Below are 22,773 nucleotides of genomic sequence, written 5' to 3'. Positions count from 1 at the left end.
TACATTTTCAGCATACAGAGGACCACACATCGCAACCTTCATCTTTCTGTGCTGCAGGGTATCTGACAGTTAAAATAACCCGAGGATGCCTCTAAACTCTTGTGCATCATTTGGCATGCAAGCGTTGTCAATATATCTGTCGGATTTCCTCATAATTGTCAAATATACGAGATAAAGTGGTTTGAAGAGAGACTCGGTTGAGTTATGTGGACCGAGAATGTGTAATTTATTTGTTGTTTTGTTCAACAGCTATACAGCGTGACGCTGAAGCATCCATCTAAAAGTTTGCTGCTCTAAGATTCCTTTTCCTTTTTTCCTTTTTTAATCACTTCCCACTGCTGTTGTTGAAGATAATCTCACCGCCGGTTTTCTTGTTGTCCTTGGGACTTTTGAAATACTTTCCCCACCCAGCAGAAACTTTGTTAGTTTTCTTCCACTTCTATTTAAACTGGTTGCATTTGTTGGTCCTTTTGGGATTGTGCAAGGTCTTTATGTTGAATACCCTTTACACTCCCACACTCCCAGCCAAGGTTGTTAGACAAGAACTATAGTAGGTGGAATAGAATCTAAGACTGCTGCGGACCACTGTATCAACAACAACAAAAAAAACTGCTCCCTTAGTCTACCTTTTTGTCTTTAAATTCAAATCCATGGATGTTTTTTTCTATTGTAGGAACAAAGCGTACTGAGCCTTTAAATGCAACACTCCTTATTGAACTGCTCCATCTTCATTTTAACTTGATTGATTCTGTGCAGCGATCCATCTTGCACTATCTGGAATTGACACTATTTGAATGTCCCCTCTGTGGTGAAATGGTGCATGAGGCAACGATTGTCCACCGTCCATGTGTCACTCGATTTAAGCCCCAGCCAGGGCTGGGGAGCCGACTGTCTGTTACTGAGGCTCATTTGAACAACCCAGGCAGCCAATCATTGTCTAAAGTGTTTCCAACAGCCTCTCTGCTCCTCTGATGTTGGTGCACTGATGCAACACCGAGCAGCCTCTGTTAAATTTTGTCTTCTCTTTTTTTAATCACTGATTGCTCCCGGCGGAGTGCTAAGGCTTTCTCTCTCATGTTTTTCAGGACTCGGTGCTTCATCGTTTTAACACCTTTCCTTGGACTCATAGTCTCAACAGTAAATATTCTTTTAGCCAGTGTCACGCATAATTTTGTTTAAAAGACTCAGTCTACGACTGTCTTATGAGACAGAAACTAAACAACAGCTAAATGGGAAGTTATGTGAGGCTAAATGATGATGAGGGCATTTATACACTAGATCATTGTTTCCCAAAGACTGGGTTGCGACCCTCAAGAGTTGGGGGGGGTTCATACAAGACACCAGCGTCTTGTATGAACACCACCCTCAATCCGCTCTGACCAACTTCATACTTAAAATATTCTCTCTGTTATTTCAGCAAAGTTGTAGCTCAGTCAAAAATTAAAGTCGGTTTCAGCCACATCTGAGCCAGAAAACCATCAAGTTTGGTGGCCCATTTGATGGACATGATTTCTCCTATCACAGCAACCCACACTGGTGTAAACCCCTAACCCTAATCGCACAAACAGATTTTAGTCCAAGAAATGGAACAACATCTCACAATGTCTCAGCGGAGGTGCTTATGGGAGATTTATACGGCCATGTGTTTTATATTTCCTCATTTACCATTGAAAGAAATATGGACACTCCACTGTGGTGAAATGCAGAAGAAAATTTGGCTGCATCATTTTAGCATTAGTGTAGACGTAGTATGGAGGCAGAGCCAGGGCAGGGACCGCCAGGACTGCTCCTCCAGATCTCCATGACAGAGTGTCAACTAGTGGTTTTATATTTGGACAACAGCTTTGAAAAAAATAATTTCATGTTTAAAAGCGGTTTATAATTGATTATATTGAGATTTATTATGTTTTTGACGAATAAAATAAAAATGGACTGAAACTAGGAGATAAAGCAGCAGTTGCTGAGAAAACAAAAATGAGACAAATATCTGCCATTCAGTTTGTACGGTTTGAGCTGATCCCTATTTCTTTGGTTTTTTTAACATTAATGAGCTAATTAGTAGTCAATAATTCCAAAAATATTTATTTTGGTAATTAATATATTATGTCATGCGATAAATAATTACAATAGGAAACAAATGGAGAACATTTTGATATGATGACATGACAACATGACAACAAAAACTAAATAAACAAGGGTAGATTGACATTACAGAGACTAAAACCAACACACTATAATTATTTTATTAAAAATGTTGTTGCTGGTCATCAATATTTCATGAATGAATGGATTATTTTGTCAAAGATTTTGTTATTTCTTGTATCCTTACAAACCACCATTCCGATATAATTTCCAATTAAAAGTAAAATCTCTTTTGGTGATTTGAACAAAAAAATATTAGGAATCAAGAATATCAGAAAAAACATTTATAAATGAAAAACAAAAACTAAAATAGAAATTGCTTTTTTTTATTGACTACAAAAAAGAAGACAAAATAGTAAATATCAGTTTGCAAATATATATTGGCTAAAAAAGATAAAAACAGGGAAAGAAACTACAAATGGGAAAGTGGTGGCTTGGTGGTTAAGGGAGCAGACTTGGGTAACTAAGCATTAAGCATGGCACCATGATGGGTAAAACACAGAGTTAACATTTTCTTGTGTGTGCTGCTAAAAAAAGTAACTCACTTTCACTTCACTATCAAAAGAAGACGTAACAATCAACAGTTAACAATACTGTGAAGATATCAGGGGAGGTGAACTATTCTGGAGTTCTTTGCAGTGTAGTATCGATGCTTAAATTAGCCAATTAGCACCTGACTCAATACTTGATTCAGAAGCACAAACCTTTAAACACACAAATTGTTCCCAGCTCTGAATATAGTATAATTAATTACCAAAGTCAGAGCAAAAACGCAGTGCTCATTTATCACATCAGCATTTTTAATTTGCTTGAGTCTGTTAATTCACACCTCCTCTCTTCCCTTTCCTCTTTCTTTCTTCCTTGTGTTCCAGGTGGTGGCGTATCACTATTGCCAGGCAGATAACACATACACTTGCTTGGTACCGGAGTTTGTACACAGCATTTCGGCCCTGCTGTGCAGAGCACACCAGCTGAGTGCTTACAGAGAGCTGCTGCTCAAAGAGCCCCACCTGCAGAGCATGCTTAGTCTGCGCTCCTGTGTCCAGGACCCTATGGCTGCTTTCAGGAGGGGCGTCCTGGAACCACTTTCCAACCTTCGAAAAGGTACAAATAAACCTTTTTATTAATCATATTTCAATTGCTAGCCAGATAGCTAATCAGTGCTAGCCTGTTGAAGTGTAATAAATCATGTACACAGATAGCTAATCAGTGCTACCCTGTTGAAGTGTAATAAATCATGTACATACAGTACCTTGTGTTGGATGTTTACAGAGCGCAGGATTCCAGAGGAGGACCTCATCATCTTAGTGGACGGGCTGAATGAGGCAGAGTTTCATAAACCTGACTACGGAGATACCATCGCCTCCTTCATCACAAAGATCATCACCAAGTTCCCTTCCTGGCTCAAACTTGTGGTCACTGTCCGGCTAAACCTAGTGGTAAGAACAAAATAATAACCCTCTGTTAAGGCCCTAAAATATGTAGTGTACAGTAAACCTAGATGGCAGTAGGTTTTCTGCCCGTTGTAATTATGAAAAATCAGGACATTTTGGTCCCTATATTACACTTATATAAAAAGACAGAGATAGTATTTTGTGTGAACATCTTTGTCTCTACAGGTGATATCTGTAAATGTAAATGTGCCGGGAAATCACAGCTATTAAAGGTTCCCCTAAACTGAGTTCAGTCCGACAAGGATTTCAGTAAATCGTGGCTTCATTTCAGGAAAGAACCTGTCAGTGCTGTTAACAAGGCTAGCTTGATGACAGCAGGTCAGTGAATTATAGTGATGTGTGAGCCCCGGTTTAGCCTCATCCAGACAGAGGCTGAGGCTTTGGCATGCTTGGTTAGATAAATGAGGGCTGTTTTTCTCTTCTTACTGGGCTGAAGCTCTGAACCTGGAAAAATAATGTGTGCTGTGAGTGACTGAGGGACAACAGCGCTGCCTATCAGGGCTCAGGCAGTGGCCACGCTGACTCTAATGAGCTCCCTGCGTGCTGGCAGGAGTTTGTCGAGTGTGTTTCAGATGCACTTGAATGCATTTTTCAACAAATGTATAAGAGCTTTGCAGTTATTATAATATCTTTATAACAATCCATCCTGCAGATCGTTGTTGGATTTGGAAGATAACTAGACACGGAGCAATTTGTCGTCAATGTCTTTGTGAAAGGAGTACAGGTGATCTCTGACTGACACCATGATGCATTGCGCTGCAGTGTTAAATTATTTTTCTTTTACACTACCTGTTCAGAATTCTCAGGAACATGATATCCGACAAAAGCCTCGAGGAAAATTCTTCACATCTGGCAAAACCCTTTTTGTGAACTCAAGCAGGAGCTGATAAGATCGTAACATGTCGGAAGTCGATGCCATCCAGATCTGATTACTTTTTTTTTTTGGCTAGAACTCAAAATACAGCAACTTTAAAATGTTCTGAGTCTTCCATGTTAATACCAGGAGACAGTCTTACTACAGAGTATTACTGTAGGTCTTATATGCACAGGATGATATGTACATATTTTTTCAAAGACAAGGTTTCTGCTATATATTGCCACCACTTTCATACTCACAATAATGGTCTGAATGTTACAGTTAAACGGACTTCAGCAAAGGAGGCAGTCTGTTTTTAGATTAATGAGTGTGATAACCTGCTGCTGCTTAAAACAGTTCCAAGCATTGATACTGAAAATAATGCTGCACAATGAATATAACCGCATATTGCAATCCCGCTGTGACGCTTTGCAATTATATAAACGCATAAAAAAAACCCTGAGATTTAGTGGAGCCACATCCACACGCTGTGGGCACCCGCAGTATAGTCACGTGACTACCTGGCTTTTACTATAGACGGCAGTGACCAACATGGACGCGAAAGACAACGCGGAACAACAACAACACGTGCTGTGTAAAACGGACATAGGTAAAGTCGCTACGTCCCGAAGTCGCAAAATGCTCCGCACGCTATTCTCGCGGAACTTTTTCTTTGCTACCCCGTAGCTCTACAACAAACGCCGTAGCGACTTTTAGGTTGAAATGGCCACGGTCAAGTTTAATTCAACCACGACAGACTCGTGGTAAAGCAGGAACGTGGAACCTTACTTAGGCCTGACTGTCCACTTTATCGACAATGACTCTGAGCTTAAAAGCCGCTGCTTGTTTACCACCGTATTTGCCCCAGGACCACACGGGACAACACATCGAATTGGGCCTAAAGAGGGCTATCGCAGCCTGGGGCCTAGCAACGCCATAATGGCTGTGCAGCTTAATACCTTTTTCTTACAACATCAAAATCAGTGGTTACATTTCAAATGGGCTATAATTTGTAGCCCTCTACAACTTTCTCTAAAAATACAGGATGGCTTGACAGAAAAGCAATATAAATGTAACCACTATATATTCTTTTTTAAATTATAAAGTTGTTCTTACATATTCTCCTTCTAAAAGGGTACAGTTACCACCACTTTAATACTCCTTTTTATTTTTGAGCATTCCCAATGTCTTATGAGTGTAGTTTTAAACAAAGGTCTCCACAGAAATGCCTTACGGTTATGAAAAGTAACAGAATTTGCACTTTGAACGAATGCCTCTGTTTTATTTTTCATTTTTCTATCAAGGGTTACTTGGAAGGTTTACCCAAATACCAACAGAAAAACAAGTTTACAATTGTGCTACTTTAGAAAAATATATTATATTATTATAAATATATTAATATATTCTTTGAATTATCTCTATTTCCAAACTTAATTATTTTTTGATTTGAGAAATACACAAATTATTGTATTTTTATTATTTATTGTAAAATATTGTTATTCTCTGTGTCGTCCTTGATATTCAAGCAAGTAGACTCATGATGTCATTCATTTATATCATAATCGCAGTATTGTCCACAGTAATCACAATTGCACATTTTCATCAAATCATGCAGCACAAACTGAAAGAGAGAAGATTATGGCTTCATTCTCTGTCATTTCACTTGGAAGTTCCACAACCACCAAGCAATATTTGTAATAAACCTAAACATTATCAGTGAGTTTCTGCTAGAACTACCTTTTTCAGATAGTTATTCGTACCATTCTTATTCTGCTGAGTGTGCATTTGTGTATGTGCTTGTTTGCTGCACTTTCTCATGGCGAGGAAGTGAGAGGTGTAATCTCAGTGAGGTGATGTTTTTTCAGCCTTTAGACAGATAGACAGTGGATTGGAGGATTAAAGTGCATTGATTTCTCCAGCATCCAGGTTATAGATTGAAATGTGAGCTCTGGCTCAGACCTCTTCTTACCTGCCGGCCACTGGCCCATCCATCAGCTTCCTGTCACTACTCACTTTTCCCCAATCTGGCTTTCTTTACAGCAATTTTTCAAACAGTAACACAAATCTGATTTACCCTGATAGTGAAGTGTGAAGGTAAAAAAAAATGCTTTTGGAAATGTAGTAGAAATGAGGTGCATAAGCTATAAATGTAAAACCAACTCACGCATGATTTTAACCTTGTGTCTCTTCCATAGGAGATCACCAGCCTTCTGCCTTTCTCCAAAATCTCTCTGGACGACTTTTCCGACAATAAGGAGATAAGCAGCGACCTCAATGCATACATCCAGTACCGTGTCAACAGCAGCAAGGATATCATGAACAATATAAGCCTGAACGGAAAGGCCGACTCCATCACTGTCGGAAAGCTCAGTAGCCACCTGATCTCCCGCAGCCAGGGATCTTACCTGTATCTCAAACTCACCTTGGACCTGTTCGAGCGAGGCCACCTAGTGATCAAAAGTGCCAGCTACAAAGTGGTGCCAGTCTCAGTGTCCGAGCTCTACCAGTTACAGTGCAATATGAAGTTCATGACCAACTCGGCCTTTGAGCGTTCACTGCCCATTCTCAACGTAGCTTTGGCCTCGTTGCACCCCATGACTGACGAACAGCTGTTCCAGGCCATCAACGCCACCTACATCCAGGGGGAGCTGCCGTGGGAGGACTTTCAGCAGCGCATGGAGGTTCTGTCCTGTTTTCTGATCAAACGCAGAGACAAGACACGTATGTTCTGCCACCCTTCGTTCAGAGAGTGGCTGGTGTGGAGAGCCGATGGTGAGAGCACGGACTTCCTCTGTGACCCCAGGTCAGTTCTGTGCTATGTAATTGATAACAGTTGAAAATAACTGATTCTGCAGGATTACATATTTTAATAATAATAATATTTCAAGACATCAAGATGGTCTGGGAGCTGTGTCTCAAGACATCAAGATGGTCTGGGAGCTGCACACATTGACGATGCTAATACAACAAAAATGTTTTTGTAACTGTTTTTTTAACATGAATTACAAATTAGAAAACTTGACAACAACATGCAAAAACATTTCATGTTTAGAATTTTAATTGTGATTCAAATTCTGCTTTGCTGTCTACAAGGTCTGTTTCCATTTATAAATATTTACATCCGTTAGGTTCCAGTTACTTGCAGTAGCAATGGAAAAAAGAGAAATTAGAGACAGAGGGCAGAGTAAACACACATAAAAGACCTGGTGAAGAGAGTAAATCAAATGTTCTCATAAATAAATGCAGCGTGGCTCGACCTGCATTTTGGAGAAAGGTGCATTCCTTGGTGGCTAGTCAGTGAGTTTCTTCAGTCGGATACCTGGGTTAAAAAAAAACAAAGTTAAAAGAGCATTCCCTGCTGTATTTCCATGGGTTTGTGTTTACCTTTTCCAAGAAGCCTGACTAAGCTGCCTGCACAGCACTGGGAGCTGTGTCTCTAAAACCTCTGAAGTATCAGCCCAAACAATTTACATAATAAATCCTATTACGTAGATTTACTTTGCATTCCACTTACATGACAATTTGCTGAGGAATCTTCAATCTCTTTTAAATCACTCGTGCCCTCCCTGCTGGTGTTGTCAGCCTTATCTGCTTCACTACTGCTCCCTCATTGCAATTACAGCGTTCCCTCAACCACATCTGACGCTATACAGTCATTCACCCACATCCTCCCTGTTCCTCATCAGTAACACCTCTGCTCACACAGGGCTGTCTGCGAATGGATCGTAGATGAGCTTCATATTCTGCTCATTCACACTCTTCCAAGTCTGTCATTAAAAAACAAAGGCTGCAGACTTCAGCAGAGTGAATGAACATGCACACAAAAGCTGGCTGCACTGACTCCCCCGTTCATCTGGGCGTCTGAGGACAGAGAGAGTTTTTAACTGCAGATCAAAGTGATCTGCAATCATGCATGTCTTTTTAGTCGAATCACACATTAATTAGTGCAGGACTGTCAGAGAAAGAAAGAAGGAACAGGAAGAAGAGACAATTTCTTGTTCTCCTCCTTGTTTTTCATTCTGCTGTAGCAGCATGCTCTCAATGACCTGAATGAAGAGATTGATGCTGTGCTAGTTACAGATGATAAAAACATAGCAGCCATGGTCAGTTATTTATCAGGCAAAAAAAAAAAGATGTTATTGCACAATGTTAGGGTATTAGAAATTGCTATCTTTGTTCATATTGATCCGTTTTAAACCTTGCTTCTACAATTTAATTCTCCTGCTGCCTGTGCACTGTTGTCATTGAAGATTATATCTGCTTCGGTACAAAGGATAGAAAGAGTGGAGAGAATACAGTGAACAGCAATAACCACAGCCTTGAGAAACATGTTGTGTATTCAACCCTTCTTTGTGGCTTCACAATGGTGAAGATACAATATGTGCACATATATATGTTCTTACAATACAAATAGGAGGTCAAATTCAAAAGACAAAAATATAAGTACAGCATTGATTGTTGCAACATTTTTGAAAAAAAAAGAAGATAACTGGAGTTAGTCAAGATACCATTTTAGGTTTGCCAAATTGATAAAAGAAAGTTTTAAAATGAGTGAAAAGAATTGTAAAAAAACACAGTAATGGTGAGTGGAAATGATTACCGAAAGAGTGCATAAACTATTTTAAGTAAGTCAAAAACACAAAAAAGATTCAGGAAAAAAGTGAAGATGTTTTTCTGCCCTGTTTCTTTCCCAACAACTTAATGTTTTTGCCACTACTATATTTAAAACTTTATTACCGTGAGCGAACAGTAACGCACTTTGAGCCACCAGGGACACTAAGTACATGTGTATGCTTAGGACCATTGACAATAAAACATTTAATATACATTTTCTGATCCTGTGTTACTGTCATACTGGTTATTCTGCCCTGCGGCTGATTGTATTCTGTTTTCCTCATTCAGGACCGGCCACGCTCTGATGGCTTTCATGTTGTCACGGCAAGAGGGGAAACTGAATCGTCAGCAGACCATGGAGCTGGGACATCACATCCTCAAAGCTCACATCTTCAAGGTGCGGTTGCTGTTCAAGGTTGATTTGTGGTTGAAATTTGTCTCTTTTACGGTGTTCACCCTGTTAATCTGCCACGTATAAATCCTGGGACAGAGAGAGAAACACAGGCAGCTCGTGAGCACAGGTTTGACTGATGTTCTGCTTATGTTCCTCTGTACATACTGTGTGTGTGTTTGTGTGTGTATCTGCACAGGGCCAGAGTAAGAAAACAGGAGTGTCATCCAGTGTTCTGCAGGCTTTGTGGATTAGCTGCAGCGCCGATGGACTTTCTGCAGCGCTGGCCTCCCTGAGGAACCTCTACACACCGAACGTCAAGGTGAAGACCCTTCGACTTTGTTTCAGCCTCGAGATCTTTTTACAGTCGTTTAAATTTGTTTACTTAAACTGTGCTTAAACTCACTGTGACACTCTTACGTTCCACACAGAAGTCATTTCACATTCAGATCTCAACTTTTACCAACCGCATCTTATCTTTTTTGCACTTAGCTGGATCTGTGGGTTTCTTTTTTCCTGAAAATGCTGCAAACATTTTTGTATGTGTTCTGTTTTATTACTTGCAGCATAAAATGCCATTTCATGTTCTTAACTTTAAATGTTAACTTTAGCTTATCAACTTGGTTTATTTGATTCAAATCCTTAAACAATCCTGTCAAACGATCATAATTCCAGCTGTGGATTATTAACGACTAATCAACGTCCATTTAACAGTTGTGTCAGTCAGCTTGAGACACTGTCTGTCATCTAGTTGAACACCATAAAATACAGCAACGGTCTGTTAGAACCATCATTTCTCCAAAGAGAAATTACAGAACAATATCCATTTAATAGTCATGTTTCTCTGCCATTATACTCATTTCAAGTAGTTTCATTTTCCACCCAGTGATGAATTACTTTTGCAACAGATATTTTCCAGACTTCCACAGTTTCTTAAGGGCAACATGAAACTGTAACAAAGATTGAAAGAAATCATTACCGTTTGACAAATGGACGCCCTGGACGGGAGAATAAGAAACATTTCAGACCTGTGATGTCGGTACAAGATGAATGAAGGAGGAAATGAGTTTGATTTTACAAAATATGTGGCTAATGTAAAAAAAATAATTATTGTACATGTGTAAATGTCTCTGTGCTAATGTTAGCAGTAGATTTTTTGCTTTATGTATTTGAGGTTATACATGAGACTTTCTAGGGTAAAAAAAAAAACCCATCTGTTTTTGAGGCCACATTATTCTTTTTCATCAGTGCTGCTGATGAGCTCCATCACTCAGTGTCATCTTCACTGTCCACTCCTGACTGTGTTACTGTCTTAATATGATCCAACATGGAGGCTCTCGTAGACTGACCTTCCTCTGTCCTTGGAGGGGGATAAAAAAACCCCACCACTGTTAATTTATTCCTAAGACGATCAAACAAGAAACACACAGAGTTTCAAATTTGAGATTTCTCATTTGGATGGCTGATTGTGTTTGACTGAGCATTCATTATTGATTTCCTTATCGAGGATGAGAATAACACACTTAATAATTCCTGCCGCTGGATTGTGACCACTTCATTTGGTGTCTGACCTTTTTCCCCTGGAGGAAATCAGAAAGCTGCAGCTGCAGAGAAAAGCTCAGGGAGAAATCAGATTAATCTCAGATTTCCAGATCTTGTTCTGCTGCTGTAATTAGTTGTAAGTGATGCTATCTGAAATCCTTTAGCACCATGAATTGATATTAGATTAGGTTTTTCTAATGTTTTTAAACTACAAATACTACTAGGGTTTGTTATATGATATATATATATGTATGATTATATGATTGATTAAATTCATTATTTTTTCCATTATTTGGATTACTTTACCATTACAAACATGTGTGAATCACACACTTCTACCTGTTGTAGCAATAATTTATTTAGGACAGTTGATTTATCTCAATTAATCATGACTAAATGTAATTAATGCGCAACTACCCTGTGATTAATCAGATCAAAAACCTTAATTGGCTGTCAGCCCTAGTGTAAATACAGTGAAATATTGTAGTTTTTTTATTTTTTATTTAGCCACAAACCCTGCTTCTGTTGCTTTTAACATGTTTTCTAAATGAAACCGTTGGAAGCCAGAGCACAGATGGTACAACATTACAATAATAACACAAGCTGTCTGTGTCTGTGCCTCTTATTTGAACAATCAGGTGAGCCGTCTGCTGATGCTGGGCGGGGCTAATGTGAATTACCGCACGGAGGTCCTGAACAACGCCCCGGTGCTCTGTGTCCAGTGTCACCTCGGTCACCAGGAAATTGCTTCTCTGCTGCTGGAATTTGGGGCCAGCGTTGACGTGGTGTCTGAAAATGGAATGAGTCCGCTCTGCTTCTCTGCTGCAGCGGGACACCTGGGTCTGGTCATGATTCTGTGCAAGAAGGGGGCAAAGGTGAGGACCTGGTTAATCCATTTCTGTACATGAGGTTAGAGACAGAATCATTTTTTAATACACATTTATTTTAGATGGATTAATTTAAGAAAAAAAAAATATTATTTAGTTTCAAGTTTCCTTCACTCTAAAATATTTACCACCCCCGTGTACTTCAATATCCCCACAGGATATTGACACGACCTGTGTATTTCACTGTAGGAACTTTCATTCTCTGGCCACTTTTCTGTGGTAAAACTATTCTAGTTTTATATGTGTTATAGTTTTATATCCATCCTAGAAAATTACAGTATATACTTCCAGTTTGTGTTTTTGCTCCCAAGTTAGATTTTTTTCTCCTGTATCCAGACTGACAATTTTTTGTCTTCTTTTTTTAAAAATTGTATTGAATTGTAACATTATCTTTTATTATTTCTCTTTTTGTCTTCTACCTCTTACTGTTTGATTGTCTTGGTAATTTTTCTTTCTCAATTTTCTTCTTCTGATCTGTCTTAGTAAAGATGAAGAATTCATGCCTGATGTCTAAACCTCAGTCCCTAAATTTAACCTAAACCCGAAATGGAAATATTTTTTTTAGGCAGTAGAATTTTTTTAGGATAAAGTAATAATTTTGCTTTACTTTGGATAATGGCCACACAGTGACAGTGTGAGAGCTGACAGCAAGAAGGTCACCAGTTCCCTCATCGTCACCTGGAGTTTGCATGAGATTAACCTGTAGAAGATACATAAATGTGTAACAATATAACCAGCAGATAAACCCACATTGATGCTACTATTGAACCAAGGCTCATGCCTCACACTGACAACTGCTGGCTCGTGCTGTAGCTTTTTAAATATACATTACATATACCACAGTGTTGGCAATACTTTCTATATTCCTGTGTCCACCAGGTTGATCATGTGGATAAGAGTGGACAGTGTGCTCTGGTCCACGCCGCTCTTCGAGGACACCCAGAAATTATTCAGTACCTGCTGGAGCTGGAGTGGAGCTCTGAGGGCCAGCAGCAGGATTGTGCTCTGAAGAACAAAGCTCTGCAGCAGGCTTTGATAGCGGCATCCAGCATGGGACACACACAGGTGGGAGTCATGCATACATACACAAATAATTCATCAACCCACAGTCTTCACGCAAAAAAGAAGTACAATGTAATATAATGTATTGTTTTTCCTGAAGGTTGAGACTTTAAATGGAATGAAACCTCAACTTGCAGCAAACAAACATGAACTCCTACTCAATACCTTGGTGCTTAAAATCTAGATTGTTCTACGGCATCGCTCAAAAGCAGCATACAAGATTTACAGAAAACATTTATTTCTAGTGCAGAGATTATTAACTGGCAGCTCGTGGGCTGAAGATGATGATGGCGCTTTAGTTTCTTTTCCTCAAAATCTTAAATTAACAAAGTTTAACTTCATACATATGTAGGAGAAGATCAGATTGATCAGAATACAGTCCAGGGAGAGAAAGCTGATCCAATTCCACCTTAACGGGCGCTACTCTAATACACAATTCCAATGCACGAACCTGCAACCAATTTACCTGCTAACAGATGAACCTCGCAGAATACTTAGTATTTATTTAATATGTTGATTCTACTGATTTGGTTCACTTGAGTGTTTCTTTTTTTATTTTTTTCCTCATGTGCTTTATATCATTTATCCAATCATTCTCTTGCTGCCCCCATATGTATCTTGTGAAAAAAAAGAGTATGGCTAAATATGGCTTGACTTTTCTGTTGATGATATGGAGATTCATACATCTGCTCTGTGCACACACCAACGGGTGACAGAGATGACATTTGGGTATTTTCTCAATCATGTTTCCTTTCCATGAAATACGGTAAATTCAACACAGCTGACATCACTCCATGTCACCATGACCTGCTGTCGTGATCCAACCATCATCATCATCATCATCATCATCATCATCATTTTCCAATTTGTGCATCATTTATAAAGCTCCATTTAGGATTCTCAGTCTGAGAGTCTGCTCCACTGATCGACTCTTTTCTCCGTCTGTCAGGTGGTGAACAGCCTACTGGCCCTGAGTGATGACCACGCCGTGCAAATTGATAGCCACGACACACTGTGGGGAGAGACAGGTATGTTTTAATCCATCTCCTTTTTGTCATTATGTGGCACTCTTGTATTATCACCTGCCGGTTTAGCATTCTGGGCCACACAGCTATAATTGCACACTGCAGTGAGAAGGACTTGAATCACGCGTCTGCACACATCGGCGCCCGCTACTTCCAGCTCGTCTAAGTTCTCCTGTGCTGTACTTTCTGCTAAAAGCATTACTTATTGTGGTCATGTGGGTTTCTAATTAGAGTTTGGTCAACACAGCAGTTCCATAGAGAAAAAAAAATCATTTTCCAGCTTGCTGGATTTTTTGCTTCACTATCCCCTCGGTGCTTTATGTTAAGATGCTGCCAAGAGTTTTGGACATTTTGATGTTGCTCCACCATCTGCTGTAAGCATTTCTGTTCTCACTCAGGTATGTCGGCGCTGCTGCTGCTGCTGCTGCTGCGGCAGGTCATCTGGTGTGTCTAAATCTGAAGACTTTCTTCTGACTTTAATGTTAATGTTCCGAGACCGATTCACAGAGTTCTGGGAAGATCTCCTTTTTTTAACACAGTAACACTGTGCAGCATTTGCACCTTGAAATAGCAGAGTCAAAATCGTTGTGGTGACTGACTGACTTTGATTATTGAAGATAGTTTTTGTTCTGTTGCATCTGTCTGTACTCTTACTTTGGTGTCTGGTTTGGAACAAACAAATCTTGACTTTTATTGTCAGTTATGTCCTGGTAAAAGACATAATTATTCCGAAAATCTGAATTGATGTCAGTTAAAAGGACAAAAAATGACTTTAAAAAAAATCTGCTTAAATTTTGGTGTTTGTCACAGCATTTGGAGTCAGGGAAAGGCAGCAACAAAATGGCATCTACCAATCAGGACTTAGATTCTGTGGCCATTGTGTCGGCTATTATTGGACAAAAAAAGCCTTTTGTGTTTGATTGAGGTAATGGTGCAAAAAGCTGTGTGAAACGGCACGAAACACAGTAAAGATTGAAGGCAGGAAGCACCCGCAGTGCTAGTGTTGGCAATGGCGATGGTGGTGGCGATGGCGGCGGCGATTGTGGCGGCAGCGGTGGTGGCGGTGGTCAGGTTTAACACTAGTGGATGACAGCTGAACAAAAACACAGAGAGAAGAGTATTGACAGATTTTCTGCACTGCAGTTGTCACCGCTTCATCGTTATCACACAATTAAATAGAAATTATTTTTAATGCTCTGGTTGAAACTGGTTATTATGTCACAGGTATAGTTGTGTATTTTTAATTAGAAATAATACACAAATTAGGGCTGTCAAAAACAACAGGTTAATTGTGTTAATTTATTAAGTAGAATTAATCTAATTAGAATTTTGAACGCATCAGGAGGCATGGTTTGAATGACTCTCTTCGTATATCCAATAATTCCACTAATTACTAGAGTGTTTATTTATCTAAATTAATTATTGTCCAATAATCAACCACTGCAGATTAATTAATCCACTCATCACCCTAACGAACATTCTTGTGTCTGTTTCACCGACAGCAGTGACTTTTCACTTTTGCTCCTGGTTTTGAGTGCAGAGTATTTCAAAGGACATATTTAAAACATTTATCTTCAGTGTGAACTTTTATGTTGAGTTGACTGATCCAAAGCTTTGAGTCTTAGAAATACAGCTCTTCTTTTTTTTTCTTCTGCTCAGTTGTACTAGGGCTCTTCTTTTCTTTTTTTTCTTCTGCTCAGTTGTACTAGAAAAGATTTAAAAAAAAAAAAAAGAACAGAGAATTTTAATTATAGTCTCCTTGCGTCTGTCTGTCTTCTACACCAGCAGCTTTTACCAGTCAGTAAAGTTTGGTTCTGTAGGAATGTAGGTCAGCTTGTTAGTGGAGACGCTGTCCAAACTGTGGTTAACTGGTGTCCTGCTAAGAGATTACAGTTCCTAACACAAAGACTCGTCTCTCGGAGATCATTCTCTGTGGATCTGCACTTCTCTTTCTGAAATATATTTTTTCTGCTGCAGTTGAAATATCAGCAGATTCCACTTCGACGAAACTTGAGTTGAAATAAAGTTCTGTCGAGGAGGAAGTAAAATGAAGCCGAGCTTCAAAGCTGAAGAAACACAGACGAGACAGTGCACTGGAATAAATGAAAGTCATCAGCAATGAGTTTAAAGTGAATGTTAAATCAGAGCCATCAATGCATAAACATGAAAGCCCCACCCTGACAAAGGTTACATACTGTAATATACTCTTTGACTACTCCATTACTACCTATTATATATGTAAGATATATATATATATACATATATATATACTACTTATTTTATATATATATATTACATGAGAAATTTGTGATAATGAAATAATGCACAGTGATTTTTAAAAAAGGCCAATAACCTACAGAGCAGCATGATTTTCATACTAAAATGATAATGTCCGTGTCCTCTGCAGTAATAGAAGACACAATAAGTTAGGGTTAAACACCTTTATATAGAATTAATTGATTATCTGCTGGAAGGCTCTCGCATATCTGCTTACTTAAACACAGGTGGTGATTTTATTTTTTATTTTTTTGGCCGACCAGAGCAGAGTGTTAAAGCAGCAGGACAGAACAAAGTGCTGACCTGAAACAAAGTGACTCCCTACACCTTTGACTCCACTGCACAGTGGGGTAATTTATTTAACGCATCGTTCCAGTTCATTTCCATGTATGAGAAGTGAGTATGTAAATACATTCATGACCTACATGTAGTTTTAGCCCTCAGGGTCAAAATGATCCATCGTTAAAAATAAAATTTGCTGGTTGTTAAGCCACGGGTCCAATGTTTTAGAGAGAAAGAACAGAAATGATGAGGATTTAAGAAACCCTGTTTTTCCTCTAGTGCCCTTTTATTTTGCACACCGGCACTCATAAGTAATAACCCAGCCTGGAGGCAGCTGATGTTCAGTTTTTGTTTAAATAAAAAACAGTGTAAATACTTAGAGAGTGGCTTCTGCCTTTGATTACATTTTCTGACAAACCAAATAACAACTTTCTGTGTGAAAATGTACTTTGCCATGAAATGTTAGTGACAAGTCTGTGCAGCCGTCTCTCCACTGTCTTTATTCTTCATCAGATGCATATTTGAAACCAAATCAGCACAAGCTGCACCTTTGAAAAAATCCAAATGCGTCTCGTTACTCAGAGGCAGCGCTTTGTTTTACAGCACTGCAATATTTCCATCCTCATGTACTGTACGTGATTTGGCCTCAGGCGGAGAAAAAAAAAACCAACTGTGTTGTTTAGTGCCGTTATTACTTCATAAATCACTTTTAATCACGCAACTTTTTTAGTTCTGGGGTATGTACAGGTTTTTGTTCACCATTTCTATGTCAGAAAAATCAATATCTTTATGGCAAATGTAGCTGTGAGTCATTTTCAATGCGTTGCTGCTGGCACTCGTCATCGTCAATGTCTTTAAAAACGGCATTAAAGTAAAAGATAAGCCGTTTATCTCTGACGGGTTTGTAATGATTTTCGGTATTGGACTTCTGTTTTACACCACAGTCTGGGTGTTTGTTCACTACATTCTTTCCTTTCTGACTCATTTTCACTCTAACCTAATTCAAGCTAATATTAAAAACATTATCGATATTATTGATAATATCTAACTGCAGTTTAATTTCATTAAAAAGAAAGAAAGAAAGAAAAACTTATGGATCGGAGACCACAGGCTGGGCCACATAGCCGTGTCTTGTAGGACAGCTAGAGTAGTGGACCCTTTCAGCCAGTGGAGGGTTCCCAATTGTTTCACAGGCCCAGGTCTACACTGAGTAGAAGTGAGTAAAACTAGAAGGTCATCATAGTTCATATAATACATATACTTATGTTGACATTTCTGTCTGTCTGTGCTGTGGCTTAAAAATCCTTCAAAACACTGTGTTAGGATGTTAGCATTTGAGCATCGGAAACCAATTGGACTGGATATCAAGTATTTGTATGTATAGTACAGTATGTTCTTTACAATCCAATAAGTGATATCACTGCAAATGACACTCCCTCTGGTCAAGGCTGTGGTTTTATAACAAAATAGAAACATCAACTTACACCGTGCAAAAGCTGAGCCGGTTGTTTGTGTCAAACTTTAGTAAACCTCTGAATGAGAATCTTTAATTAATGTGTTGTTGAATAATACGGTGCCTCCTCAGAGACCCAGCGCTATGAATGTGAACAGAAAAACAAATTTTCTCCTTTGGCTGCAGGAGGTTTAATTCATCTTTTATCGTCACTCATTTTGTCCACCACAGGTTCACAGAGAGTGAAGTTTCCTTGAGTGTTCAGTGGAAATTGAACCTCTTCTGTAATTGAACTTCTGCCACATCTCCAGGCAACAGAGCCTGTTCAGTGTTTACCTCCAAACTTTGGGTAAATGACCTTTTTTGGAAATAGAATCAAAAATCGAATGAAGTCAATCCTAACTGAGTTGTTGATGGATTTTTCCTCTGGATAAAACATATTAAACTCCACAGCGTTTCTGACCAAATGTCTGGAGCTAAAGATAAATGTCTGCATCTGACCATTTAAAGTCAGGACACCGCCGCCCTGCTGTTGGTGTTTGTGCGTTACTTTCTACAACCTTGTGATTAACTGAGCTACTATTGTAATTTTACCTTGTAAATATGTGTTTGCCCAGATGGGTGTTTTCAGTCTAAAGTGAAGCACGGTGGCTGTAGGAGCAGGTGCATAAAAGGAGAAGAAGACGAGGGTAAAATTTAATGAGTCAAAAACACAGGAGTGGAATGATGATATCAGAACAAGTGAGGTCACTGAGGAAGATGGCTACAGATCAATGTATGCACATTATATCTGAATTAAACCTTTTCATTGAACCGGAGGAGTGGGTAACACCGTAGGTGGGTAACCCTAACCCTAAACCTTTAGTTTTTTCTTAACACACAGCAATCCTGCCGGTGTTCAAACCATCAGTACCTTCATAACATCAAGACCCTGCCCTAATTACCCCCTGCCTATTCAAATAACGACCAGATGTCCACATGTGGCCCAAACTGTGGTCAATTTGGTAATATTGAAAGAAACGAGAAATAATTCAAATGTTTGAGTAAAGAGGTATTTCTACAGGAGGAACAGACCGTGATCAATACACTCTCCGTAGCTTAGCAACGTGCCACCTAAAATGCAGCACGTGTGTGTTAGGAAGAGTGAGCACTCAAGTCTCTGGTCACAACTTTGATTATGGATTTGGGTGAAATTAAAAATTGTTTTGTGTGGCACACTCCAGGCTCCAAACACCAATGTATTTATTTCCAGTTTGTTGGGAAACTGAACAAATATTTTTCAGTTTATTTTATATGTTTTGGCTCCTTTTTTGTAATTACCTCCTGCTTATTGGCCGTAGAAAATTCAGCTAATTGCAGCTGAAGGTCTCAGTGTGAAAACCTGGCCTAACATAGCTTCTGATGGTCAGTCCTGCTCTAACCACTGGGCCGTGTGCTGCCCAATTACCTGCAAAAAAAAAAGGAAATTAAATTCCATACTTCATTGTTGCATCGTCCTGATCTGTGCTCCCAGGAGCTCACAGAATAATCTCACAAACATACACACTCATTGTCCCGTGCTGCATTGAGGAAATCCACATTTGGAGCAGCAGGAGGGTGGGGTTGTTGTTGTTTGGCTGTGTTCCCTCTTCATCCAGATGGATGATGTCAGTCAGATATGGAGCCTCAGCCGCACCTTCAGCCTCTCAGTGGGTGAGGCTGGATCAGGGTTGATCTGGTTCTCATTTATTTCTCCGGCCGAGTTTGAAAAAGCAGCGTTGGTTCGAAACCAACTCGTGCCGCCGCCGCCTTCACTGTCGTACATCAGCAGCAGCTGCTAAATGACTGTAAGCATTCGGCATAAATCTGTCTTTGTTTTTATTTATTTATTTTTTTTGCAGGCTTATATACAAAAATACATTTTCCATCTTTTATTGATTAAAAAAAACTACGAGACAAACCTAAAAGGCATTTTTGTGGGGTTATAAAAATATGGATTATAAACACAAATGGATGTTTGTCTGCTGATGCATAAAAACGTCTGAATTCTCCTCTCTGTTACTGTAGAGCAGTGAAGAATTGTCAGTTTTTGAGCTCGGTCAGAACCAAACATTGTCTGTTCCTCTGCTCATCTCGTCTTATAAATAGAAAAAAAAGGTGGATTCCAGTCATGTTAACTATTATAATCTTTGTTTTCAACTGCCAGAGGTTTTCTCATGAACAGCTGCCGTGTGAGTCAGCTGCACATGTTATCATCCACCACCACATGTCTCGTACAGTGTCCTCTCTGGTGGCGGGTTGTTGAGTGTGGAATAGTTTGAATTCCACTCTTATCTCCACATTCCCTCTTCTTACCTTCTGTCCCTGTGTTTGTGTGTTTGTCTGCAGCCCTGACAGCAGCTGCTGGCCGCGGAAAGATGGAGGTTTGCAGCTTCCTGTTGGAACAGGGAGCAGTGGTGCAGCAGGTCAACAGACGCGGGGTGTCTCCTCTTTTCTGCTCCGTCAGACAGGGACACTGGCAGGTGAGAGATCTGCTGAAACTCTGAAACCCCGCCCTCTTGAGTGGTGTTGATGCTTGTTTGCTAAAAACGTACTCGTAGTACTGTTATATTTTTTATGACTTGAAGTTTTGAAGTATTTTTTTTCCTATTTCACTTAAATCAAAGATCAAGTTCAAACATGGTGTTGAATTAAGTTGGATTTTTTGCAGGTTTTTCTAAAGAATTTATTCCTGATGTCTGCTGAAATTTCTGTGAAATGTCTTAGATTGCGGAGCTGCTGTTACAGCGTGGGGCTGACATCAATGTCAGTGACAAACAGGGAAGGACTTTACTCATGGTGGCTGCCTGTGAGGGTCACCTGACCACCGTGGAGTTCCTGCTTTCCAAAGGTGAGTTCTAACACGGAACAACCTTTGTTAGAGTCGTCTGTGGACTGTGTTGGTTTCTTGAGGACGGGTCACCTGTCATCCCAGAGGTTCAGCCTATTGGACAAGAGGGGAAATGTCTTCAATTGTCTTTTGTGGCATTACCTTCGGGACAACATCGCTACGTCCATTTAGTTTTAATGGTCGGTGTCTTTACACGTCTTCTATTTTCTGTTGTCCTGTCTTCTAGGTGCATCTCTAACGTCCATGGACAAGGAGGGACTGACGCCCCTGAGCTGGGCGTGTTTGAAAGGACAAAAGAATGTAGTGCAGTTTCTGGTGGAGAAAGGCGCCATCATCGACCACACGGACAAAAACGGACGGACTCCGCTGGACCTGGCCGCCTTTTATGGCGACGCAGAGATTGTAAGTGAGGTGGTTTAGGGTTTGTTGTAACCACAGCAGCTCTCACAGCCACCAAACAAACTTCTTTTGACGTCAACCCACAGAGAGAGAAAGAGAGAGAGAGAGTTCTCGTTCTTTTTTTAAAAAAGAAAAAAGAGATTGTCTGTCTTTTAATCTCTCCGTGCTCCTGTGTAGGTCCAGTACTTGGTGGAGAGAGGAGCAGTGATCGAGCATGTTGACCACAGTGGGATGAGGCCTCTGGACCGGGCCATAGGTTGTAGGAACACATCAGTGGTGGTGACTCTACTGAAGAAAGGAGCCAAACTAGGTGAGAAAGACGAGTCTAAATATTAACTTTTCTCCAGCTTTACTGCATGTTTTTCTCTCACTCTGTGTGTGTTTTGGGGCTAAGATGACTTTCTGATTAATTGGTAGAGAGATGTGACTGTGCGTTGGCTGCCAACCAGTCTGTGTCTCTGTCTGTGTCTGTCTGTCCTTCCTGCTCAGGTTTCTTCTCAGCCTCTTTACGAATGTGACTTATCACCTAAATCACATCCGTAGGTGTCTGACTCTGTGGCTAATTTGCAGTGCACTCTGCTTCTTCGCTAAAAAAAAAAGAATCAAATCAAATTACCGTGTAGGACCTTTTTTCATTTCCTTTTAGCACAGTTAACAGTCTGCGTGCATTTAGCAGCGCTGAAAGTCCAAGGCCATTCTGTGTTGAGTGACACATAATTGCACATTGCCACGCTACACTTCATAACACACTCTGCTTTCCATCCTGAAAATGACTACTTTTTTTCTCGTTCCTATTTTCTCCTCACTCTTTTCCTGCTAACTCTCTTCCCAAACGCTTTCAATAAACTTAAGGCTACAGAACGTCGCCTTACGATCGATCAGGTACAATCTTTAGGTAACTTTACCTTGTACCAATTAACAGAGAATACAGAGACGGCCTGTTGGTAACATTTGCAAACTTAACCCTGACTTTTTTTTTAACTTCTCTTCCTCAATGACAACAGGGAACGCTGCCTGGGCCATGGCCACATCCAAGCCTGATATTCTCATCATTCTTCTTCAGAAACTGATGGAGGAGGGAAACCTGCTGTACAAGGTGGAGTACAAATGTTTTCTGGCTTTTTTGAAAAAATATAAAAACACCTTTGGTTCAGGGTCTCTGGGTACTGTCCAAGGCAAAAAGAAATTACATCTACAGAACTTTCCTGTTTTTGGCAACCTTGATCTGAGTATCTCAGCAGCCTGTTAGAATGTACTGTACGCCTTACTAATGCTCATAATATTATCACAAGTAATGCGTAACATGGATCGGCACAGCATTGTTTGTTGTTATTTTGGCTAAGTTCTAAGAGCGTTAGGCTTTTTACTCACATGTAGGAATCACTGTGTTTTCATTTGCGTACTCGCCTGACAAAACTCCCATCAGTCCAGTTAACAGTATTACCTGATTGTCTGTTGTTCCTACTTAAGTTGGACCGCAGGCTTATTTTGTGCTGTACTCGGTGACCTTGACAGTATTA

The 22,773-nt window shown here is 39.8% G+C and overlaps 1 protein-coding gene across 1 annotated transcript in view; it reads left to right on the top strand.

Moving 5' to 3' along the window:
• The window catches only part of tanc1b (tetratricopeptide repeat, ankyrin repeat and coiled-coil containing 1b), a 94,721-nt gene that overhangs the window by 68,461 nt on the left and 3,487 nt on the right, over positions 1-22,773 (top strand). The window contains exons 11-23 of the mRNA XM_008328735.3: positions 3,015-3,246; positions 3,415-3,581; positions 6,648-7,255; positions 9,355-9,463; positions 9,657-9,779; positions 11,638-11,874; positions 12,766-12,951; positions 13,898-13,976; positions 20,353-20,486; positions 20,731-20,854; positions 21,081-21,256; positions 21,431-21,563; positions 22,258-22,349. Coding sequence (XP_008326957.1) covers positions 3,015-3,246; positions 3,415-3,581; positions 6,648-7,255; positions 9,355-9,463; positions 9,657-9,779; positions 11,638-11,874; positions 12,766-12,951; positions 13,898-13,976; positions 20,353-20,486; positions 20,731-20,854; positions 21,081-21,256; positions 21,431-21,563; positions 22,258-22,349 — 2,400 coding nt within the window. The remainder of the gene's footprint in view (positions 1-3,014; positions 3,247-3,414; positions 3,582-6,647; positions 7,256-9,354; positions 9,464-9,656; positions 9,780-11,637; positions 11,875-12,765; positions 12,952-13,897; positions 13,977-20,352; positions 20,487-20,730; positions 20,855-21,080; positions 21,257-21,430; positions 21,564-22,257; positions 22,350-22,773) is intronic.

Source organism: Cynoglossus semilaevis, chromosome 16 (genome assembly GCF_000523025.1).
Source record: "Cynoglossus semilaevis isolate Cse_v1.0 chromosome 16, Cse_v1.0, whole genome shotgun sequence".
Taxonomy (NCBI): Eukaryota; Metazoa; Chordata; class Actinopteri; order Pleuronectiformes; family Cynoglossidae; genus Cynoglossus; species Cynoglossus semilaevis.
This window is presented reverse-complemented; position numbering and strand designations above follow the sequence as displayed.